Source organism: Bos javanicus, chromosome 3 (assembly GCF_032452875.1).
Source record: "Bos javanicus breed banteng chromosome 3, ARS-OSU_banteng_1.0, whole genome shotgun sequence".
Taxonomy (NCBI): Eukaryota; Metazoa; Chordata; class Mammalia; order Artiodactyla; family Bovidae; genus Bos; species Bos javanicus.
In genome coordinates this window covers 22,364,024-22,390,291 of record NC_083870.1, presented here as the reverse complement: position 1 = coordinate 22,390,291, position 26,268 = coordinate 22,364,024, and the positions used below count along the sequence as shown (strand labels likewise).

Here is a 26,268-nt window from a genome sequence, read left to right as displayed (position 1 = left end):
TTATCTATTATCTTTGGTTGATTTCATGTACACCCATGGCTTCAACAGCCACCTTTGATACAATGACTCCCAAATCTATATCTGAGGTTCTAGCCTGTCTCCTGAGGACAAATTATTTTCAACTGTCTATTGGGCATTTCCATAGATATCACATAGGTATCTAACATTCAACATTACTCAAATCTAATCCACTGTCTCCTCTCCCCATACCTGCTGCACATCATTTATTTCCTCTTTTAGTTAATGACTCCAGCCTACCTAAGCTGATTTGGTGTCTTTACTGCGTCCTCACCATCTATCAGCCTCAAAGTGCCCACACACACATTCTTCTCTGTGAACTGCTGCTTCAGGCATTTTCCCCAAGCCCTAAAACTCGATGTCTTCAGTTAACACAACATGTCATTTTTTTGTTTCAGTTTTAGTTCTCAGACTACTCTTTTGGACTAAACAAAGGTGTTTTAATCTAAGGCACATGGCCTGTAAGTGACTCTGGGGTTAGGTTTCCCAATTTGCAATTGTATAAACACTCTGTACATGGGCATATATACATTTTTTGGATCTATAGATTTTTACTATTTTTTCAAAACTGACAATTTTCTAAAACCCAGGCTATTACCCTCCAGGTGTCCCTGGTTCCAGTCTTTTCCTCACCTAGATTGTGGTCTGTGGGCCATCGTTGATACTCTGCAATAGTTTCTGCACATTCTCATACCAAAGTCTGGTTTCCAGGCCGACATCTGGGCTCTCTGATGGCCTGTGAAGGGATGAAGGATATTTTCTGAGGTCTCTGTTGCAGAATGACTTTGTTACTTTTAACCCCAAGGACTTTGTCCAGAAAGGAAGGACTGACACAGCTTCATACAACCTAGACTGTACCCCAGAGGCAGCCAATGCCCTGCCACCTTCTCTAGGGTAGCTAATGAAGTTTTATACCGGGGTCCAGCCCCGGTTGGAGCCAGGGATTCCCTCTGGAGGACGGCGTTGGCAAAAAGGATAGAAATAGAGAAAGAGATAAGGAAAGAATTTTGCAGTTAAGAAAATAGAGAAGAGAAAAGAGGCTGATATTCTTTGGTTTATGCAGAAAGCCAATAAAGCCCCAGCACAGGACTTGCTCTGTTCACAAAGGCTGCAGGCGCCCTCTTGAATTGCGGAAGGTGCTCCACCTTAGGCACCTTCTCCAGTGGGTCTTAGAAGCCCAGGCAGGAAAGTGAATGCAGAGGGCCCCTGCACTCCAGGGGATCAGCCTGAAAAGGAAAAGGAAAGAGAAAGAACGACATGGGGAGACCAAGCTTTGGTGAGCAAGGCCCGCACTTTATTTTCCAAAGTAGTTTTTATACCTTAAGTTGTGCATAGAGGATAATGGGGGAAAGGGTAGAGTCATGCAAGGTCAGCAGTCCTTGATCCTTATCGAAGCCAGGCTTTCTTTCTGCAAACTTATCATATGCAAAAGTTTTAGGTGATTTACATCATCTTCTGGCCAGGAGGCCTGTTAACATTTTATGACCCTTTCTTCAGAAAACTTATTTTTCTCTAAAGGTGATTATTCTAAAGTCAGGCGCCACCCTCGGAACGCATTAAAGTTGCATTCCTATAGGGCAAAAGTGTGGTGGGCTATAACAAGAAAAGAATTAACTCAAGGGTCCAAGGTTACAAACATTAAAGCTACTACTTACATTTCTATACACCAACTATGTTAATCAATACACTCCCAGGGACACAGTAGGTAAGGGATATGGAAACTTGGCAGCAAGCATTAACTTCAACAAAGAAATCCTCTACTAGTTCTATTTTAACAATTTTAACTCTCTGAGAAGCTCTGCATTGTTAGAATATCTTAAGCTTTCCATGCCTCTCATGGTTGGGAGGCTGTGAATATGAACAAATCTGTCAGGCAAGCTAGAAAGTCATCAGAGGGGTTTGAATTGAAAAACTCCTATTATGCCCAGGAGACTTATTAACTAGAGTTTTAAGTTGATCTTCTTACAGAGAAAGGTGGTTGAGGATAGCCCCCTGTTAATGTCAGAAGAGTTGGTGAAAGTCGTGAAATAGTAAAACAGACAGATTTTGGTTTTGGGGTAGATGCTTGGGCAGGTCCAGGGGGGCCCCTTGAGCCCTGACTCGCCTTTGCATATCAGGCCTCTCCGCATGACCTTTGTCATGGGTGGGAACTCCCGTGCTGGCTCCCGGCAGTTCTACTTGAAGTAAAAAGCACCAGTCTCTTCAGAATTAATCTTCTAGAATTTGGGAGCAACCAGCTAGGATTGCCCCACCTGTTCCTTGCAACCTAGCAGGAATCACTAGAGATAAGGGTTATGGCTGTAGGTGAGAGGGCTTCTAGCAGAGCTCAGCATCCAGTAACTTTCCTTCCCCTAGTAGCAATGTAGCTCTCAGAGAAGTTCACTAGTGCTCTAGAGATCTCCAGGTTCTTTCTATAGCCAGTAGGATAACACAAGTCCTCAGAACTTGCTTTGTCTTGGCTAGACAGAACAACTGCTGTATATTTTACTTGAGATTTCTGCTACCAGTGTTACCTGGGACACCAACCTAACATTCCATTACCTATGGGATAGTGTTCTCATACATAAATCTCTCTCAATAAGACATGCACATATACATAACACGTATACACTCACACATACAAATACATTTACTTCTATTGTGAGCACGACTTTGTACCTGTGGTTCAGGCTTCACATATCCAGCAATCATATTCATGCCTCCACATAAAACACATCAAAAATGTGATTTGATATGATTTGTAAAGGTGATATGTACTGAACTATCATTGTGGTAGAGAAGTAGAGAGACACAAAAATGGAAAATGTTATAGTTAAGTCTTAGTGACTTAAAAAGTATTTAGATCTGGTTCTGATGAATCCTGAGATAAAAATTGCATTGAAAATGCTTCTTGCTTTTATGTTTTTTCTTATTCTTAAAATTGAATTCTAATCCACAGTCGATAAAAATGCACAAATCTACATGCACAGGTTGATAGAGTTTTACATATATATACAAACTACCAAAATCAACTATATAGAACACTTCAATCACCCCCATGATATTCTTTCATTCTTCTTTCCAGGAAATACAACACCCAACCCATGGAAGTAACCACTATTTTTATTAGAATATCATAGTTTAGCTTTTCTTATTTTTGAACTTCATATTCATTATATATTCTTTCATATCTGGCTTTCATTCAACAAAATGTTTTGTCTTAGATTTAATAATATTTCATGTATCTGTGTAGCACTGTACCATATGACAGAGAAGGCAATGGCAACCCACTCCAGTACTCTTGCCTGGAAAAACCCATGGACGGAGGAGCCTGGTAGGCTGCAGTTCATGGGATCGTTGCGTCAGACATGACTGAGCGACTTCACTTTCCCTTTTCACTTTCATGCATTGGAGAAGGAAATGGCAACCCACTCCAGTATTCTTGCCTGAAGAATCCCAGGGACGGGGAGCCTGGTGGGCTGCCGTCTATGGGGTCGCACAGAGTCAGACACGACTGAGGCAACTTGGCAGCAGCAGCAGTACCATATGAAATGTCACAGTTTATTTACTACTCTCCTGTTTATTGGCATACTGCTTGAGCTATTATGAAAAATCTGTTTTGAATATCTTCATACAAGTCTTTTTTGTGAACGATGCATCTATTTTCTTGAGAATATGCCTAAGAATAGAATAATTGGGTCATAGAATAAAACATGTTTAATGTTATTAGGAACTGCCAAATATTTCTCAAAAGTAGTTATATAGATTGTGAGTTTCAGCTTGAAGATGTAAAGAACTGAAAAGCTTATTTCTCCCACCATTACATTAACAACAAAAAAGCAGGAGAAATGAAAAATTTCTTAACCTATTAAGAACTGAGGTCTCAAGTCAAACAACTAAAAAAATCTGAAGAGAAATAGACAACCACAAGAATCCATGATTTTTTTTAACCTGGTATATAAACCACTAGTTGCCTCATAAGATGGTAAGAAGACTCAGCTTAAAATATTTAATGAATTGCTAGAGACTAAGTGTATGCTAGCATGAGAGTGTGAACCGACCTGAGGACCGACCATAGACCTAAGAAAGTGCACACCCTTTTGCACTTTTCTCTATGATCTCTATCAGATGCTTATAAGGAAGACCAGGAATTATTCTGAGAAAGCTTTCCTAATGATGCTATTTGCAGCAGAACTGAGCTAGGGGGTGAAGAGTGGGGAAAAGGAGAAGTAGAAACTGTCTAAATTTTTGAGATCCATTTCTTCTATCTCTGCTGCTGCTAAGTTGCTTCAGTCATGTCTGACTCTGTGCAACCCCATAGATGGCAGCCCACCAGGCTCTGCCATCCTTGGGATTCTCCAGGCAAGAACACTGGAGTGGGTTGCCATTTCCTTCTCCAATGCATGAAAGTGAAAAGTGAAAGTGAAGTCACTCAGTCATATCTGACTCTTAGCGACCCCATGGACTGCAGCCTACCAGGCTTCTCCGTTCATGGGATTTTCCAGGCAAGAGTACTGGAATGGGGTACCATTGCCTTCTCCGTTCTTCTGTCTCTACTACAGAACAAATGCTGAAATCTGCAAGGATAAGAAGAATAAAAACTGTCAGCTTAGGGCACAGTGGAAACCCATTACAGTCTAGAAAAGGAACAGGGGAAAAAGTCTACTCTTTGGGGTTTTAGGAAGCAGTAATATACACTAGGCTCAGCACTACAGCTGGAGGAGGAACAGGATCATTTGTGAAGGCAATACCCCTCAAGACTCAGGCTCACAGGACCTAAGACTAAGGCTTATAACATCAGCAAATACTTCTCCTCTGTTCCCCACCAGCTCACTAACAAGCATCAAGTAACAATAATAGTGGAATACAGCTAGGAGATCTTGAAGAAAATAATTTCTAGAGAACAGAAAAATGGAAAACCCAAAGTGAATCAGGGAGCAGAAATGTGGGCACAGTAGCCCATACTCTAGATACAATGCATCACTAGGGTAATTTGAATCCACTGATATACTAGAGTGATCATAGGAACACAAACTCAAACTTAGTCTACTCACTCACTAAATTAACCCTAATACTCAAGGTATTGTAAAAGGAAAGACATATTCATCTCCAAACAAAACATTTTTTTAATTTGACATTTATTATCCTATATGGTAGGTCCAACTTTCAGCAAAAATTTATGATGCATAAAAAAAGATAGGAAAAATGTATTATGAAGAGGTGATGCAAATATTAGGACCAGACTCAGAAATGAAAGCAATATTAAAACTATTGGACAAGAAATTTAAAATAACAATGATTAATAGGCTAAGATTTTAATGGAAAAGGTAAATAATACACAAAATCTGACATTTAATTTTAGCAAAGAGATGGAAACTAAAGGAAAATATAAAATAGAAATTCTAGAAATAAAAACATAATAACAATGATGAAAAATGTCCTTTAATAGGCTTATCTGTAGCCTTGACATAGTTGAAGATAGAATTTAAACTTCGAGATAAGTAACCAGAAATGACCCAAACATTTTGTTTGGGTAATTTTTTTTTTAAATAATTGGATCTCAGGATCACAAGTGATCCTGAGAAAAAATTTTTTTAAATAATGGAACATCCAAGAGATATGGCATAATATGAAACTGTCTAACATTCACATAATTAGAATCCCAGAAGGAAGAGAGAGAATGGAAAGGTAAAAATATATAGTTTAAGAAATAATGGCTGAGAATTTTCCTAAATTTAAGATGGATCCAGACCTTCAGAGAACACAGAACAGGATTCATATGAAACAAAATAAAACCCTAGGAATATTATATTCAAACTTCTGCAAAGAAAGACAAATAAGAATTAGCTAGAGGAAAAAACCCAACCTGACAGAGTACCAGGAATAAGAATTACAACAGACTTCTCATCAGAAACTATGCAAGCAAGAAGACAGTGGTGTGGCATCTTTAAAGTCCTAAAAAGGGAGGAAAATTGTCAACCCAGAAAATATCCTTCAAATATTAAGAAAAATAAACATTTTTTCAGACAAAAAAAAAACTTAGGGGGTACATTACCAAGACATACTCTAATGGAAAGATTAATGAAGTTCTTCAGGGAAAAAGATTATGCCTCTAAGTCAGAAACTTGGGTCTATACAAAGAAATAAAGAATACTAGAAAAGGATTAAATGAAGGTAAATGTACTGGGTTAAATAGTATCACCCCCAAGTTTATGTCTACCAAAAATACCATAATGTGAACTTATTTCCAAATTACACTTGAATGTGTAATTATTTAAGTTAATTAAGATGAGGTCATACTGAATTACAGTGGGCCCTAAATTCTGTGATTAGTGTCTTTACAAGAAAAGAAGAGGACACACAGAGACGCACACAGAAAAGAAGGTCATGTGATGAGAGGCAAAGACTGAAGTGATGCAGCTACAAGCCAAGAAACATCACTGATTTCCAGGAGACACCAGGAACTAGGAAGGGTCAAGAGAGGTTTCTCCCTTAGAGTGTTCAGAGGGAGCATAGCTCTGTTGACATTTTTATTCCAGACTTCTAAGGCTCCAGAATTGTGAGTGAACACTTTTCTTTTGTTTCAAATCATCAGGCTTGTGGTTAATTTGTTATGACAACCATAGGAAACTAATACAGTAAAATAAAATTAATTTTATTCTTAATACTCAAAATTGGCAGTTTAAACCAAAAATTGTAACAATGTAGTACATGTTTGTAGCATATGTAAAAGTAAAATATGTGGTGATAATAGCAAAAAGAAAGCAAGGGAGAAATTGGAAATGTAAGGTCTTACAACTACATTGAAGTGGTATATGAATCCAGACTTGGATCATTTACAATGTACGTTGTAATTCCTGAGGCAACAACCAGAAAATTTTACAAAGAGGTAAATGATAAGTAAATAAATGAGATAAAAATAGAATCATAAAAATGTTCAATTAAGCAGATAGAACACAGAAAAAGAGGAAACAAGAAAGAATAAATGGAACGAACAGAAAATAGCTAGTAAGATGATATATCATGATCCAAACATATCAATAATTACTTTAAATGTGGCATGGTCTAAATATAACAGTTAAAAGGCAGATATTATCAGACTGAATTTTTTAAAAAGCAATGTTCAACTATATACTGTCAGAAGAAACTCATTTTAAGTATAAGGAGATAAAAGGGTTAAAAGACCAGAGAAAGATATACTATGCAAACACAAACCAAACTAAATATGAGGTAGCTATATTAATTTCAGATAAAATACACTTCAGAAGAAATAAGATTATCAGAGATTAAAAGGAATATTACATAATGATAAAGCAGCCAAATCTGCAAGAAAACATCACAACCTTATATCCTTGAAAAAGAGCTTCAAATTACATGAGGGAAAAAAAGATAGATCTGAAATGAGATATAGATGAATGCATAATAACAGTTGGAGACTTCAACACTACCTTCTCATTAATTGAGATAATAAGTAGGCAGAAATTCAGTAAGAATACCAATGACCTGAACAACAATCAACTAAATTAAATTAACATTTATAAAATACTTAACCCCACAATTGCAGCATATATATTCTACTCAAGTGCACATGGAACATTTAAGACAGATCATATTCTATTAAAAACAAATTGAAAATAATGTTATAAGGCATGTTCTTTAACCATAAGAGAATAAAATAATAGAAAGATATCTGGAAAATCCCTTAATATTTGGATATTAGTCAACATGCTTTTAAATAACTCTTGGGACAAAGAGAAAGTCTTAAATGAAATGAAAAATTATTTGAACAGAATTAAGATCCACTATATCAAAACTTGTGGGATACAATAGAGTTTAGAGCAATATGTATATTATTTAATGAATATATTAGGAAAGTTTGTTTATGTTAGGTCATAAAATTATGACCTAAGCTCCCTTAAGAAAGTAGAAAAATAAGAGTATATTAAACCAAAGCAAATAAAAGCAAGGAAATAGCACAGATTATAGGAGAAATCACTCTCCTCTTTCACTTTCATCAAGAGGCTCTTTAGGGGGACTTCCCTGGTAGTCCAGTGGCTAAAACTCTGGGCTCCCAATGCCAGGGGCCCAGGTTCGATCCCTGGTCAGGGAACTAGATCCCACATGCCTCAACTAAGACTCAGCGCAACCAAATAAATAAATAAATATATGTATATTAAAAAAAAAAAAAAAGAGGCTCTTTAGTTCTTCTTCACTTTCTGCTATAAGGGTGGTGTCATCTGCATATCTGAGGTTATTGATTTTTCTCCCGGCAATCTTGATTCCAGCTTGTGCTTCCTCCAGCCCAGTGTTTCTCATGATGTACTCTGCATGTAAGTTAAATAAGCAGGGTGACAATATACAGCCTTGATGTACTCCGTTTCCTATTTGGAACCAGTCTATTGTTCCATATCCAGTTCTAACTGTTACATCCTGACCTGCATACAGGTTTCTCAAGAGGCAGGTCAGGTGGTCTGGTATCCCCATCTCTTTCAGAATTGTCTACAGTTTATTGTGATCCACACAGTCAAAGGCTTTGGCATAGTCAATAAAGCAGATAGATGTTTTTCTGGAACTCTCTTGCTTTTTCGATGATCCAGCGGATATTGGCAATTTGATATCTGGTTCCTCTGCCTTTTCTAAAACCATCTTGAACATCTGGAAGTTCACGGTTCACATATTGCTGAAGCCTGGCTTGGAGAATTTCTGGTCCCATCACTTCATGGCAAATAGATGGGGAAACAGTGGAAACAGTGACCGACTTTATTTTTCTGGGCTCCAAAATCACTGTAATGGTGACTGCAGCCATGAAATTAAAAGACACTTACTCCTTGGAAGGAAAGTTATGACCAATCTAGACAGCATATTAAAAAGCAGAGACATTATTTTGTCAACAAAAGTCCGTCTAGTTAAGGCTATGGTTTTTCCAGTGGTCATGTATGGATGTGAGAGTTGGACTGTGAAGAAAGCTGAGTGCCGAAGAATTGATGGCTTTTGAACTGTGGTGTTGGAGAAGACTCTTGAGAGTCCCTTGGACTGCAAGGAGATCCAACTAGTCCATCCTAAAGGAGATCAGTCCTGGGTGTTCATTGGTGGGACTGATTTTGAAGCTGAAACTCCAATCCTTTGGCCGCCTGATGCAGACAGCTGACTCATTTGAAAAGACCCTGATGCTGGGAAAGATTTGAGGGCAGGAGGAGAAGGGGACGACAGAGGATGAGATGGTTGGATGGCATCACCAACTCAATGGACATGGGTTTGGGTGGACTCCGGGAGTTGGTGATAGACAGGGAGGCCTGGCATGCTGCAGTTCATGGGGTCACAAAGGGTTGGACATGACTGAGCAACTGAACTGAACTGATAGAAAAAATCAACAAAATTGAAAACAACAGAGAAAATCAATAAAGCTAAAAACTAGAATTGATAAATTCATTGCCAGACTGACTAAGGAAAAAGGACAAAAGGCTTAAATTATCAATATCAAAAATAAAAGAGGAGATATCAATACTGACTCCATGTTAAAAGGATAATTATGGAATACTACAAACTCTATGCTTATAAAGACAACAACAAAATGAAATACACCACTTTCTTGAAAGACACCAAAAAGTACCACAACTCACTCAAAAAGAAAATAGATAATCTGAATAGTTCTAGGTTAAATTTGTAGTTTCAAATCTTTCCAAAAAAATGGCTGATTCACATTGTTGTATAGCAGAAATCAACACAAGGTTGTAAAGCAATTATCTTTCAATTAAAAATAAATAAATTCAAACCAAACAAAAATTAAAAACCCAGGGCATATGGTTTCATTGTTGATTTGACCAGGCATTTAGGAAGAAATAATACCAATTCTATACACTCTCTCTTAGAAAATTAAAAAGGACAGACGATTTCCAATACATCCAGTAAGGCTAGCATTACTCTGAGAACTGATAACAAAACTAGATAAAGAAATTACAAGAAAGCTATAGACCAATGTCGTTTCTCAGAACATAGATGCAAAACTCAACAAAATATTAGCAAATTGAATCCATTAATATATTGAAAGGGTAACACATCAAAATCAATTGAGATTGATCCCAGGAATGCAAGGCTAGTTCAACATTCAAAAATTCAGTCAATATAACTTACCACATTGATAGACTAAATATTTTATATAATATGTATATATAATCTCAAAAGTGGCAGAAAAATTATTTAACAAAATTTGATGTCCGTCGTTATAGAAATGATCAATATAGTAGAGATAGAAGGGAACTTTCTAACCTGATAAAGAGTATTGAGCACATAAGTGCTAGGCACATAACTTACTCATGTTATTTTCTCCAACAACCATGAGATAGGCACTATGGATATCAGGGAAAAAATGAGGAAACCAAGGAAGAGAGATCAGTTAATTTATCCACTCTCTGCATCTAGTAAGCAGCAGATGTAAGGTTATAATTCACATCTATCTGTCTCAAGAGCTCACTCTTCATTATCTTGCCTCCCAGAGTGAAAATGTAATGGAAATTGAAGTTCATAACAATAGTTCAGAGATTAGAATGGATGATTTAATAGAAAATTGGTACTTGTATTAATTATCTTTTCAGAAAACATGTAATATTTAACTGAGGTTAAATTTTGGAATATTAAAGATTCTCTTAATGAGGAAAAATACCTAAGCATGTGATTGGTTACTTTTAAAAATATAAGTCCTGAAAGATAATTGTTCCTATTGAGAAAAATGAGATTAATTTATTTAAAAATATGCCTAACAAGAAAATTTTATTCTGAATAAATGAGAGATATTCACAGATACTTGATTATGAAACTGTTCATGCTCATGTCTATATTATAATAGCAGAAGAAACGGAAGCAAACTAAATGCTCAAAGAAAGAAATTACACTTAATTTATATAATAGAATAGAATGCATTTTTATGAAATGTGCTTCCAATATTTCAAGCCTATAGAAATCAAGATTCATATATAGAAAAAGAAACTAAAATGGAATACTCTATAAGGTAGCATTGATTCTGTGGATGGTTCTATTTTTCTCTGCATCTTTCTGAGAAAATTTTCACAATGAAACTTTATTACTTAAAAATAAAATATTTACAAAAAAGAATTTAAAGCAGTTAATTATAATGTTAGGAGGAAGATTTTGCAGAGCCATTAAGAAATGAGCTTACTCTAACTCTCACTCTTACTCTAGCAGCTTGTGGTAGATTTAGACCAAATCCAAGTCTCCATGTATTCTCAGGTACCAGCAGCCATGTGAAAAATTGTCCCTGGGCCTGAGCTGGCCAGATTTGTTGAGTGAGAACTTATGGTCTCCCTCAAGACATGCCAATTTGGGGTGCTCTTTATACATTTCTTATTATAGCTTTTTTTTTTTTCATTATTTTGTAGCTGTGACACCACTTGAAATGAACAATCAAACAGATGTCACTGAATTTATCTTCTTGGGATTTTCCAACCACCCCAACCTACAGGGCTTGTTCTTCCTGATCTTCCTGGTCATTTATCTGACAACCCTCCTTGGGAACACACTCATAATAACATCTACCAGGATCAGTTCTGCTCTCCACACTCCAATGTATTACTTTCTGAGCAACTTGAGCTTCTTGGACATCTGCTACACATCCACCACCATTCCAGTTATGCTAATGAACTTCTTCCAGGAGAAGAAGACCATCTCCTATGACAGCTGCCTTTCCCAGATCTTTTTCCTCGTGACATGTGCTGGTGCTGAATGTGTATTACTGGCAGCTATGGCTTATGATCGTTATGTAGCCATCTGCCACCCTCTTCAATATCCAGTTCTCATGAGTGTAAAGGTCTGTGTTTTTTTGGTGACTGGGTCCTGGCTATGTGGGTTGGTGAATTCTGTGACACACACAGTGTTGGCAACCACACTCACTCTATGTGGACCCAACCAGATCAGTCACTTTCTCTGTGACATCCCATTCCTCCTAAAGCTGTCCTGCTCTGACACCTCTCTCAATGAGTTTGTGCTTCATGTGGCCAGTGCCACCATTGGCCTGAGCCCCTGCCTGTTTACTGCTGTGTCCTACATACTTATCATCTCTGCCATCCTTAGGATTCCCTCTGCTCAGGGAAGGAGCAAGGCCTTTTCTACCTGTGCCTCCCACCTCACTGTGGTGGTGGTTTTTTATGGAACAGCCAACTTCAACTATGACAGACCCAGAGAAGGCTACTCCCTAGATATGGACATCCTAGTCTCTGTACTGTTCTGTGTTATGACCCCCATGTTAAACCCCATTATCTACAGCTTGAGAAACAAGGAAGTCAAATGTGCCCTGAGGAAGCTAGTTGGAGGGTATACGTTCCTTGGCAATATTTTGTCTAGAGGTCAATGGTCTTCAAACTAGGGTATGCAGCCATCTGAAAAAAAAATTCAAAGTATTTATAACATAGATAGTTCTAGAAAGTCTGTATCCAGATCTTCAATTCCTACATATCAATTCAGTTCAGTTGCTCAGTTGTGTCCGACTCTTTGCTACCCCATGTACAGCAATATGCCAGGCCTCCCTGTCTATCACCAACTCCCGGAGTTTACTCAAACTCATGTCCATTGAGTCAGTGATGCCATCCAACCGTCTCATCCTCTGTCATCCCCTCTCCTCCTGCCTTCAATCATTCCCAGCATCAGGGTCTTTTCCAATGAGTCAGTTCTTTGCATCAGGTGGCCAAAGGATTGGAGTTTCAGCTTCAACATCAGTCCTTCCAATGAATTTCAGGACTGATTTCCTTTAGGATAGACTGGCTGAATCTCCTTGCAGTCCAAGGGACTCTCAAGAGTCTTCTCCAACACCACAGTTCAAAAGCATCGATTCTTCAGCGCTCAGCTTTCTTTATAGTCCAATTCTCCCATCCATACATGACTACTGGAAAAACTCCAAGGAGTAAGCGTCTTTTAATTTCATGGCTGCAGTCACCATCTGCAGTGATTTTGGAGCCCCCCAAAATAATCTCTCACTGTTTCCCCATCTATTTGCCATGAAGTGATGGGACTGGATGCCATGATCTTCGTTTTTTGAGTGTTGAGCTCTAAGCCAACATTTTCACTCTCCTCTTTCACTTTTATCAAGAGGCTCTTTAGTTCTTCACTTTCCGCTGTAAGGGTGGCGTCATTTGTGTATCTGAGGTTATGGATATTTCTCATAGCAATCTTGACTCCAGCTTGTGCTTCATCCAGCCTGGCATTTCACATGATGTTCTCTGCATATAAGTTAAATAAGTACAGTGACAATATGCAGCTCTTGACATACTCCTTTTCCTATTTGGAGCCAGTCTGTTGTTCCATGTCCAGTTCTAACTGTTGCTTCTTGACCTGCATACGGATTTCTCAGGAGGCAGGTGAGGTGGTCTGGTATTCCCATCTCTTTCAGAATTTTCCACAGTTTGTTGTGATCCATACAGTCAAAGGCTTTGGCATAGTCAATAAAGCAGAAGTAGATGTTTTTCTGGAGCTCTCTTGCTTTTTCGATGATCCAGTGGATGGTGGCAATTTGATCTATAGTTCCTCTGCCTTTTCTAAATCCATCTTGAACATCTGGAATTTCACTGTTAACGTACTGTTGAAGCTGGCTTGGAGAATTTTGAGCATTACTTTGCTAGCATGTGAGATGAGTGCAATTGTGCGGTAGTTTGAGCATTCTGTCATTGCCTTTTTTGGGATTGGAATGAAAACTGACCTTTTCCAGTCCTGTGGCCACTGCTGAGTTTTCCAAATTTGCTGGCATATTGAGTGCAGCACTTTCACAGCATCATCTTTTAGGATTTGAAATAGCTCAACTGGAATTCCATTGCCTCCACTACCTTTGTTTGTAGTGATGCTTCCTAAGGCCCATTTCACTTTGTATTCCAGCATGTCTGGCTCAAAGTGAGTGATCACACCATCATGGTTATCATGAAGACCTTTTTTGTATAGTTCTTCTGTGTATTCTTGCCACCTCTTCTTAATATCTTCTGCTTCTGTTAGGTCCATACCATTTCTGTCCTTTATTGAGCCCATCTTTGCATGAAATGTTCCCTTGATATCTCTAATTTTCTTGAAGAAATCTCTAGTCTTTCCCATTCTATTGTTTTCCTCCATTTCTCTTCATTGATCACTGAGGAAAACTTTCTTATCTCTCCTTGCTGTTCTTTGGAACTCTGCATTCAGATGGGTATATCTTTCCTTTTCTCCTTTACCTTTAGCTTCTCTTCTTTTCTCAGCTATTTGTAAGGCCTCCTCAGACAACTATTTTGTCTTTTGCATTTCTTTTTCAGGGAGATGGTCTTGATCACTGCTTCCTGTACAATGTTATAAACCTCTGTCCATAGTTCTTCAGGCACTCTATATCAGATCTAATCCCTTGAATCTATTTGTCACTTGCACTGTATAATCATAAGGAATTTGATTTAGGTCATACCTGAATTGTCTAGTGGTTTTCCCTACTTTCTTCAATATAAGTCTGAGTTTTGCAATAAGGAGTTTAGGATCTGAGCCACAGTCAGTCCCCAGTCTTGTTTTTGCTGACTGTATAGAGCTTCTCCATCTTCGGCTGCAAAGAATATAATCAGTCTGATTTTGGTATTGACCCTCTGGTGATGTCCATGTGTAGTCTTCTCTTGTGTTGTTGGAAGAGGGTGTTTACTATGACAAGTGCATTCTCTTGGCAAAAGTCTGTTACCCTTTGCCCTGCTTCATTTTGTACTCCAAGGCCAAATTTGCCTGTTACTCCAGGTACCTCTTGACTTCCTACTTTTGCATTCCAATCCCCTATAATGAAGAGGCCATCTATTTTGGGTGTTAGTTCTAGAAGGTCTTATCCATCTCCATAGAATTGTTCAACTTCAGCTTCTTCAGCATTACTGGTTGGGGCATAGACTTGGATTACTCTGATATTGAATGGTATGCCCTGGAAATGAACAGAGATCATTCTGTCATTTTTGAGATAGCACCCAAGAACTGCATTTCAGACTCTTTTGTTGACTTACAAGGGCTACTCCATTTCTTCTAAGGGATTCTTGCCCACAGTAGTAGATATAATGGTGATCTGAGTTAAATTTGCCCATACCAGTCCATGTTAGTTCATTGATTCCTAAAATGTCGATGTTCACTCTTGCCATCTCCTGTTTGACCACTTCCAATTTATCTTGATTCACAGACCTAACATTTCAGATTCCTATGCATTATTTTCCTTTGCAGCATCGGACTTTACTTCCATCACCAGTCACATCCACACTGGATGTTGGTTTTGCTTTGGCTCCATCTCTTCATTCTTTCTGGAGTTATTTCTCCACTCTTCTCCAGTAGCATATTGGGCACATACCAACCTGGGGAGTTCATCTTTCAGTATCATATGTTTTTGTCTTTTCATACTGTTCATGGGGTTCTCAAGGCAAGAATACTGAAGTGGTTTGCCATTCCCTTCTCCAGTGGGCCATATTTTGTCAGAACTCTCCACCATGACCCATCCGTCTTGGGTGGCCCTACATGGCATGGCTCATAGTTTCATTGTTAGACAAGGCTGGGAACCATGTGATCAATTTGATTAGTTTTCTGTGATTGTGGTTTTCATTCTGTCTGTCCTCTGATGGATAAGAATAAGAGGCTTATGGAAGTTTCCTGATGGGAGAGACTGACTGACTGTGGGGGAAACTGGGTCTTGTTCTGATGGGCGGGGCCATGCTCGGTAAATCTTATTTTAAACCTTATGTTAAGTGAAGCTTAATATTAGAACAAAAATCTGATTCTATCAATTGCATAATATCAAAGAAAATTATAAGTCCATGATTTCTCTAGGTGTCTTATGTGCTAATTAGGGCATTGGCTTGGTAATGACTCTGACAATTAAAGTGGGAAAATACAGGGAATTTAGGAAAATCTTAGGACTTTGAACCCTTAAGTCTCCATTAACCTTTCATTCCAACAGAAACAGCCCTTCCTCCCCTATCTGAAACTATCTTCCTCTCGGTTAAAACTATAATGATCTCACCTGAGATCATTAGAAGTAATGGTAATTCTCTTTAAAAAGCTCACCCACTATCCCTTATTATATCTACACACCTAACTGGGGCCCAAACCCAGAATAACTCAGTATAGTAGCACAAGGTATAACCCAGGAGATTATAATATTCGCACCAAAATTAAGTTTAAAGGTTTTACTGTTTTTAGAGACTAGACCAAGATGCCTGAGTTGGAGAACAAAGAACTCATCTCCCACCATGAACACATCAAAAATAGTCCACATGTAGAACAATTCTTACTAGAAAATAACTGTAGACTTACATAAAGGCTCCTGTATAACCAAGGCTGTAAGAAATATTCACACAAAATTGGGTACAAAGGGAAAGGAAGTGATCAGGTTGAGCCCTGACTTTGGAAAAGGGAGCATGCACATGTGGATACCCTCCCTAAAGAGTGAGTAGTTTGAGCCACATATTGGGCACCTCTCCCCTGGGGGTCCACACTGGGAATATGAGCCCCCTTGACTGCTTAGAGGGCCAGAGGTATTAACAGGAAGACTGGAAGTCTGAGGAAGCCTGGACTCTGCTTCTAAGGAGTGTGCATATGCTTGCTTGCTCCTGAAGCAGGACAGAGAGGGTGGACTGAAAATTGCATAAGTGGCCAGTTTCCCATGACTGCTCTGATATGTGCCCCAGCCTGAGCTGAGCATACATTTCAGCCCCACTTAGAAGCGTGACTGCAAGAAAACAGAGGTGGCTCTGACCCAAAGCAGTGCTGAGCAAAGCAGTGGCAGCCATTACTGGCACTTAGGCAGCACATCTCTGTCTGAAGCTAGACTGCAACAGCCCACAGCGCAACCGATGCTGGGAGGCCACGTGGACTGTGCCTGTCCTGTGGTTTGAACCTGACCCCTAGAAATTCTGCTCCAGCAACTTGGAACCCATTCCCACCCACAATAGGGTGGTAATAGCCACTGAACAGAGAGTAAGCCCTGGCTCACATCTGGCTCCATCTCTAACCCCTCCATCTCCAGCACCACCTCCTACCAAGATGATAGCTGCCAGCACACCTTAAGGAAAAATGTGACTCCTGTTCAATTAAATCCAGCTCTCCCACCAAAGCCACTGAGCACATGTTGACTGTATAGGGACGTTCCCACATAATGCATTAAAACCATATGAGGTGACTGTTTCAGCTAATTTCATAGAGAAAGAGAAAATTACATAAAATAAGACAGAGAGATCTGGCTCATTTGAAAGAACAGGAGAAAATCCCTGAAAAGCAACTAATGAAACAGAAATAAACCATTTTCCAGATAAAGAATTCAAAGCACTAGTAATAAACATGCTAGCTTAATTACAGAAAAGGATAGATGAACACAACTGAGAATTTTAAAGAACTAGAAAATATAAAAACCAGTCACAACTAAAGAATACAATAACTTATATGAAAAATACACTAGAAGGAATAACAGATGAATTGATACAGAAGAATGTACACCTAATGTGAATAATGGAAATTGTTCAACCAGAGCAGCAAAAAGAAAAATATATTTAAAAAAATGAAAATGAATCTATGAAACAACATCAAGCAAACCAATGTGAACATGATAGATATCCCAGGAGAAGAGGAAGATAAACAGGTTGAAAATGTATTTGATGAAAGTTTGACTGAAAAATTCACAAACCTGAAGAAGGAAGATAACCAAAGCACAGAGCCTTCCAAACAAGATAGACCCATGCCAAGACATCTTAAATAAAATGGCAAAAGTTAAAGAGAGAATTCTAAAGGCAACAAGAGAAAACTGAAGAATCATATAAAAAGAAAAACCCATAAGGCTTTCAGATGACTTTTAGGCAAAAACTTTGAAGGCCATAAGGAGTGACATGATATATTCAAAGTGCTGAAAGGGAAAACCCTGCAACCAAGGATGCTCTGCCTGGAAAGATTATCATTTAGAATAGAAGGAGAGAGAAAGAAATTCTCAGACAAGCAAAAACTAAAAGAGTTTATTGATACTAAATCTACCACAAAAGAAATTTTAAAGGATCTTGTCTAAGAGGCAGAAAAGCTAGAAAAAAAAAAAAAAGAATCTATAGGAAAGGAAGAAAAAACACTAGTCCCGGCAAAAATATAGATAAGTCTAAAGATCATTTCTTAAATAAGCTACTAGGAAGATTAAAAGGTGAAAAACTGTAAAATCAACTATTATTACAATAATCAGTAAAGGGATAAACATGAAGTGTAAAATATAATACCAAATACATAAGTAGGGGGAGGAGAGTAAAACATGCAGAGTTTACTCTTGGCATGGGTCTGTTTGGGTTCATCTTGTTTGGAACTCTCTGTGAGAGTCTCTAGAGTGTGCTTAAACCTTAAGGCTAGGTCAACATCTATGAACTTCATTGAAACCACAAATCAAAAACCTACAATAGTTGCACAAAAACTAAAGAGAAAGGAACACAAGCACACCACTAAAGAAAATCATCAAACTACAAGGAAAGAAACAAAAAGAAGTACAGGGAAAAGTATTAAAAAAACAACAACAACTGGAAAACACATAGTAAAATGTCAATGAGTACATACCTATCAATAATCACTTTAAATATCAAAGGACTAAATGCTCCAATCAAAAGACAGAGTGGCTAATTGGATTAAAAAACAGTAATAAGACCCATCTATATAGTGCTTACAGGAGACTCACTTCAGAGCTAAAGATACGCACTGATTGAAAGTGAGGGGATGGAAAAAAATATTTCATGCAAATGAAAATGATGAAAAAGTGGGGGTACTAATATTTGTATGAGCCAAAATAGACTTTAAAACAAAGTCTCAACTAACACAATATTGTTAATCAACTACACTCCAATATAAAATTAAAATTTTTAATTATGACTGAATTTCTAAATCATTAAAAATTAAATTTTCTGGGCTTTCCTGGTGGCTCAGTGGTAAAGAATCTGTCTGCCACTGGCAGTAGACGTGGGAAGATCCCTGATCTGGGAAGATCCCACATGCCACAGAGCAACTAAGCCGGTGCACCACAACTATTGAGCCTGTGCTCTAGAGCTCAGGAACCACAACTGCTGAGCCTACACACCTAGTGAAGACTTCATGCCCTAGAGTTTGTGCTCCACAACAAGAGAAGCCGCTGCAATAAGAACTTCACACAACACAACTAAAGAGTAGCCCCTACACTCCACAACTAGACAAAACTTGCACACAAGGAAGACCCAGCAAGCCAACAATAATAAATAAAGTTTTTTAAACAATTAAATTTTCTGAAACAAAAAATATAAATAAATAATGAAAAACAAAGTATCTAACAAAAGACCAAGAATCACAGTATATAATGATAAAGGGATCAATATAAGAAGAGGAAATTACACTCATTAACATATATGCATCCAAAAATGTGCACCTAAATATATAAACCAAATATTAACAGACGTAAATGGGGAAATTGACAATAACACAATAGTAGTAGGGAACTTTAACATTCTACTTACATCAATGGCCAGATCATCCAGAAAGTCAATAAGGCATCAGTGGTCTTAAATGACATAGAAGACTAGTTGGAGTTAATAGATTTCTACAGGATATTCCATCCAAAAATAGCAGAATAACATGCTTTCCAAGTGCTCATGGAATGTTCTCCAGAAGAGATCACATGCTAGCCCACAAGACAAGTCTCAAAAACATTTAAGAGGGTAGAAAGCATATTGATCATCTTTTTCCCCAACCACAGTGGAAATCAGTACAGGAAGAAAATGGTAAAAAATAAAAACATATGAAGACTAAACAACATGATATTAAAAAACCAGTGGGTTACTGAAGAAATCAAAGAGGAAATCAAAAAATACCTTGAAACAAATTAAAGTGCAAACACAATGCTCTAAAATCTACGGAATGCAGAAAAAAGCAGTCTTAAGAGGGAAGTTTATAGTGACACAGGACTACATCAAGAAACGAGAAGGATATCAAATAAACAACTTTACCTAGCATCTAGAGGATGTTACAAATCATCTAAAGAAAACAGAAAAGAAGAACAACAAATCCCAAAGATAGCAGAAGGAAAAGAATAAAAAAGATCAGAGAGGAAATAAATAAAACAGACAAAAAAGGAGAAAAAGATCAATGAGACCAAGAGCTAGTTTTTTGGAAAAAAAAAAAAAGGATAAACCTTTAGCCAGGCTCACCAAAAAGAAAAGATATAGAACACAAATAAACAAAATAAGAAATGAAAGAGAAATAACAACCAATTCTAGAGAGGTAAAAAAAAAATTACATGAGAATTCTATGGAGAGTTATATGCCAACAAACTGGACAGCCTAGAAGAAATGGACAGATGTCTAGAAATAAACAACTTGCCAAGATGGAATCAAAAAGAAACAGATGATTTGAACAGGCTAATTACTAGTAAAGAAATTGAATTTATAATTTTAAAAACTCCCAGCAAACAAAAGTCCAGTACTGGACAGCTTCACAGGAGAAATCTACCAAATATAAAGAAGAGGTAATACCTACCTATCCTTCTCAAAAATTTCAAAACACTGAAAAGAACGGAACACTCCCAAGTTTACTCTATGAAACCACCATTACCCTGATACCAAAATCAGACAAAGACACTACAAAATTACAGTCTAATATTATCAATATTTAATGAATATAGATGTAAAAATCCTCAACAAAATATTAACAAATTTAATCCAACAATACATAAAAAGGATTATATACCATGACTAAGTTGGATTTATTTCAGGAACACAAGGATGGTTCAATATTTGTAAATCAGTCAATATGATACACATTATAAAAGCAAGTATAAATATCACATGATCACCTCAATAGATGCAGAAAAAGCATTTGACAAAAATTCAACATCTATTCATGATAAACACTCTCATCAAAGTGGGTATAGAGAAAACATATCTCAAATAATAAAGGCCACTTATGACAAACCCATAGTTAACATCCCATGCTGCTGCTGCTAAGTCACTTCAGTCGTGTTCGACTCTGTGAGACCCCATAGATGACAGCCCACCAGGCTCCCCCATCCCCGGGATTCTCCAGGCAAGAACACTGGAGTGGGTTGCCATTATACTCAATGGTAAAAAACTGAAATCATTTTCTCTAAATTCAGGGAAAAGACAATCATTTTCATGACTTCTGTTTAACATAGTATTGAAAGTTCTAGCCATAGCAATTAGATAAGAAAAAGACAAGGAATCCAAATTGGAAGGGAAGAAGTAAAACAGTCACTGTTTGCAAATGACATGATACTGTATACCATATATAGAAAACTCCATCAAGAATCCATCAAAAAAACTATTAGAATAAATAAATTCAGTACAGTTGCAGGATATAAGATTAACATACAGAAATACATTGTTATTTCTATACACTAATAACAAACTATCAGAAAGAGAAAGTTTTTAAAGTCCTGTTTCAAATTATATCAAAAAGAATAAAACATCTAGGAATAACTTAAGTAAGGAAATAAAAGACCTATACAAAACATTCATGAAAAAAATTGAAGATCATACAACAAAATCAAAAGATAGCCTGTGCTCTTGGATTGGTAGAATTAATGTCATTACAATGGCTATGCTACCCCAAATAGTCTATAGATTTAATGTAATCCCTATCAAAATATCCATGACATTTATTATAGAACTTATAATCCTAAAATTCATGTCAAATACAAAAGACCCCAAATGGCCAAAACAATCTTGAGAAAAAAGAAAAAGGCTGGAGATATCATGCTCCCTGACTTTAGACTGTACTACAAAGCTACAGTAATCAAAACAGCATGGGGGGCATCCCTGGTGGACCAGTGGTTGAGAATTCTCCCATCATGCAGGGGACATGGTTTTGATCCCTGGTTCAGGAAGATTTCACAGGCCATCAGGCAACTAAGCCTGTGTGCCACAACTACTGAGCCCATGTGCTGCAACTGCTGAAGACCATGTGCCCTAGAGCCTGTGCTCCACAACAAGAGAAGCCACTGCAGTAAGAAGCCCACATACAACTACAGAGTCATGCCCATTCACCGCAATTAGAGAAGAGCCCTCACACAGCAATGAAGACTCAATGCAGCCAAAAATAAATACATAGAATTTAAAAAAACAGCATGGTACTGGCATAAAAACAGACACATAGCTCAATGGAACAGAAAGGAGAGCCCAAAGTAAATTTACACATCTATGATGGAGAAAATACAGTCTCTTTAATAAGTGGGGCTGGGAAAACTAGAGAGATATATGTAAAGTGATAAGATTTCCTCAAACCATTTATGAAAATAAACTCAAAATGGATTAAAGACCTAAATAGAAGACCTGAAACCATAACAGTTCTAGAAGAAAATACAGGCAAAAAACTCTTTGATATAAATCAAAACAATATTTTTTAGATCTGTCTCCTAAGCAAAAGAAATATATGCAAAAATAAATAAATGGGACCTAATTAAACTTAAAATCTTTTGCATAGCAAAGGAATCCATCAACAAAAGGAAAAGACAACCTATAGAATGAGAGAAAATATTTACAAATGATATGACTGACAAGGTGTTAATATCCAAAATATATAAACAGCTCATTCAACTCAACATCATAAAAACTGCCCAATCAAAAAGGACAGAAGACCTGAATAAATATTTATTTCAAAGAAAACAAATATAAATGGCTAAAAGGCACATGAAAAGATGCCCAACAGAATTAATTATTAGAGAAATGTAAATAAAAACCACAATAAGATATTACATAACATCTATCAGAATGACTATTATAAAAAGTCTACAAATAGCAAATGTTGGTGAGGACATGGAGGGAAAAGTAACCCCTGTATACTTTGATGGGGATGTATATTCATTGCCGCCACTATGGAAAACAGAATGGAGGTTCCTCAGAAAACTGAAAACAGACCTAATTTATGATCTAGAAATTCCACTCTTGATCCAGAAATTCCCTATATATCTGGGGAAAATGAAAATACTAACTCAAAAAGATACATGTACCCACAATAGCAGTACTGTTTATAACAGCCAAAAAATGTACACAATTCAAGTGTTCATCAACAGATGAATGGATAAAGATGTGGTATATATATATATATATATACACACAATGGAATATTAGTCACAAAAACAAAATTCTGCCTTTAGCAACAACACAGATGGACCTAGAGAATATTATGCTTGCTGAAATAAGTCACACAGAGAAAGACAAATACTGAATATACTTATATGTTGAATCTAAATAATAAAACAAACGAATGTATATAACAAAACAGATTCACAGATATAGAAAATGAGTTAGCGGTTACCTTTGGGGAGATGGAGGGAGAAGGAGACAGATAGCTTGTATAATACATGAAAATTCAGTCTGGCTTGAAACTCAGCATTCAGAAAACTAAGATCACGGCATCCGGTCTCATTACTTCATGCAAATAGAAGGGGGAAAAGTGTAAGCAGTGACAGATTTTATTTTCTAGGGCTCCAAATTCACTGTAGATGGTGACTGCAGCCATGAAATTAAAAGCTGCTTGCTCCCTGGAAGGAAAGCTATGACAAACCTAGACACTGTATTAAAAAGCAGAGACATCACTTTGCCGACAAAGGTCAGAATAGTCAAACTATGGTTTCCTCAGTACTCATGTACAGATGTGAGAGTTAGACCATAACGAAGGCTGATGACCAAAGAACTGATGCTTTCAAACTATAGTACTGCAGAAGACTCTTGAGAATCCCATGGACTGCAAGAAGACCAAACCAGTCAATCCTAAAGGAAATTAATCCTAAATATTCATTGGAAGGACTGCTGCTGAAGCTGAAGCTCCAGTACTCTGACCGCATGATGTAAAGAGTCGACTCATTGGAAAAGATGCTGATGCTGGGAAAAATTGAAGGCCAAGGGAGAGGGTGTGACAGAGGATGAGATGGTTAAATAGCATCACTGACTCAACAAATGTGAATTTGAGCAAACTGTGGAAGATAGTGGAAGATAGAGAAGCCTGGCATGCTACAGTCCATAGAGCTGCAAAGACTCAGACACAACTTAGCAACTGAACAAAAACCACAATCTGTAAAAATACTGAATCAATATGCTATATACCTGAAACTAACATAAAGCTGTAACTCAACTATACTTCAACACCGATGTATAGATCAGTCTTATGGACTCTGTGGGAGAGGGAGAGGGTGGGGAGATTTGGGAGAATAGCATTGAAACATGTATAATATCATGTATGAAACGAGTCGCCAGTCCAGGTTCGATGCACGGTACTGGATGCTTGGGGCTGGTGCACTGGGACGACCCAGAGGGAGGGTAGGGGAGGGAGGAGGGAGGAGGGTTCAGGATGGGGAACATGGGTATACCTGTGGCGGATTCATTTCGATATTTGGCAAAACTAATACAATATTGTAAAGTTTAAAAATAAAATAAAATTTAAAAAATAAATAAATAAATAAAATAAAAAGGCAGGCAGGAAGCTGTTTTTAAAAGAGTAAGCAACAATTTCATCTATTTATCAGCATGTTAGTATGGATGATAATGCACACCTGAAAATAAATGTACTATTTGGAATGTCTCAATAACAACAACAACAAAAATACACCCACTATGTCCATGAGATTCTTGAGGGTGAGAATTATGTCTTCTCATTTCTAGTACTACAGTTCCTAAAACAGGTACACAATGCATGCTGTGGAATAAATGAATGTTCATAACAGAGAAGTTGTCTGCTCCTAGGCTTAGAAGCCCTTTTTTAATGTGGATGTCTAAGGATTGTTAGATGCATGCATTTCTCCAGGGAGAAGCAGTACTCTGCAGATGACTAAAGTTGGTGACTACAGCCATGGGGGTGAAGTGACTGGTCCACGAACGGTACTCACTGTCAATACCCAATAGTCATACCCTTGGTGGTTAAGCTGAAGAAGCCATGCAGTAAGGGAGAAAGTTTGCACATATTAGGGAAAGAGTCACAAAATGGTGACAAGGCAGGTGGCCTGACCAAGACTTTACAAATGAGCTTCAGTAAGCAACCATTCAAAAGGAGTCTGATTTGAAAGCTAAATTGAGGAGTGTGTATTTCTGTTCAGTTGTGTCTAATGATTGAGACCCCATGGACTATAGCTCGCCAGGCTCCTCTGTCCATAGAATTTTCCAGGCAAGAATACTGGAGAGGGTTGCCATTTTCTCCTCCAGGGGATCTCCCCAACCCAGGAATCGAACCCACACCTCTTGTGTCTCCTGCATTGGCAGGCAAATTCTTTATCAACTGCACCACTTGAGAAAGTGGTCTATAATAATAGTCTCTCCCTTCTTAGAGCACAGAGGGAGAACTTCAGGGTTGCTCAGACAGAAAGCTAGATCTGTTCACTGGCTGCTTAAGATGCCCGAATCTCAAGAAAATTTCTGAGATACTTGCATATACAAGAGTTTATCAGAGGATTCCTTGGGAATAACCAATCAGGATGATTTGAAATCAGTATGGAATGTCTGGCTCCAGGGATTGTCTACTGCTTCTCAGGTGTAATTGATTTGAACCACTCAGGAAAAATATGGAATCCTCAAACTCTTCTTGATACCATATTTACACTGCATACACATCTAAGAATGACAGTAAAAATTAATGGTTGTTAGGAACCGTAACAGAGAAGGCAATGGCACCCCACTCCAGTACTCTTGCCTGGAAAATCCCATGGACGGAGGAGCCTGGTAGGCTCCAGTTCATGGGGTCGCTAAGAGTCGGACACGACTGAGCAACTTCACTTTCACTTTTCATTTTCATGCATTGGAGAAGGAAATGGCAACTCACTCCAGTATTCTTGCCTGGAGAATCCCAGGGACAGAGGAGCCTGGTGGGCTGCTGTCTATGGGGTCGCACAGAGTCGGATACGACTGAAGCAACTTAGCAGCAGCAGCAGCAAGAATACATCAGCTTTTGCAAGTAGAGATAATCACCTAATATTCCCTAGAGTATGTGGATTTCCAAATTAACAAAAAAAGTTGTGACTATGAATCTGAATATACTGACATTAATATGGAGAAGTTTAACTCCCTTTGCTTATGCAACAGGCATTTCCTATTTTGGCAAAGCAGATTGTTTATTTCTACTTAAGGCCTCTAGGCTTATAGCATTTTCATCATTTGAATTTGGTTTTAAGAATTAATTTTAACTTCAGTATCAAGTTTATATTGAATTATAAATACTTTAAGATCCTTGAGGCACTGAGATTTGGAATTTTTAATAAAAATTGTCTACCTATTAATCATATGTCCTGAATCCTTAGAATAAAGAATAAGAAGT

General features: G+C 37.7%; 1 protein-coding gene across 1 annotated transcript; it reads left to right on the top strand.

Moving 5' to 3' along the window:
* The first annotated feature begins 472 nt into the window (after nucleotides 1-472).
* Nucleotides 473-12,373, top strand: LOC133245162 (olfactory receptor 5J3-like). The gene is made up of 2 exons (XM_061413147.1): nucleotides 473-479; nucleotides 11,391-12,373. The coding sequence occupies exons 1-2, from the start codon at nucleotides 473-475 to the stop codon at nucleotides 12,371-12,373; spliced, it is 990 nt and encodes a 329-aa protein (XP_061269131.1).
* Nucleotides 12,374-26,268: the final 13,895 nt, after the last annotated feature.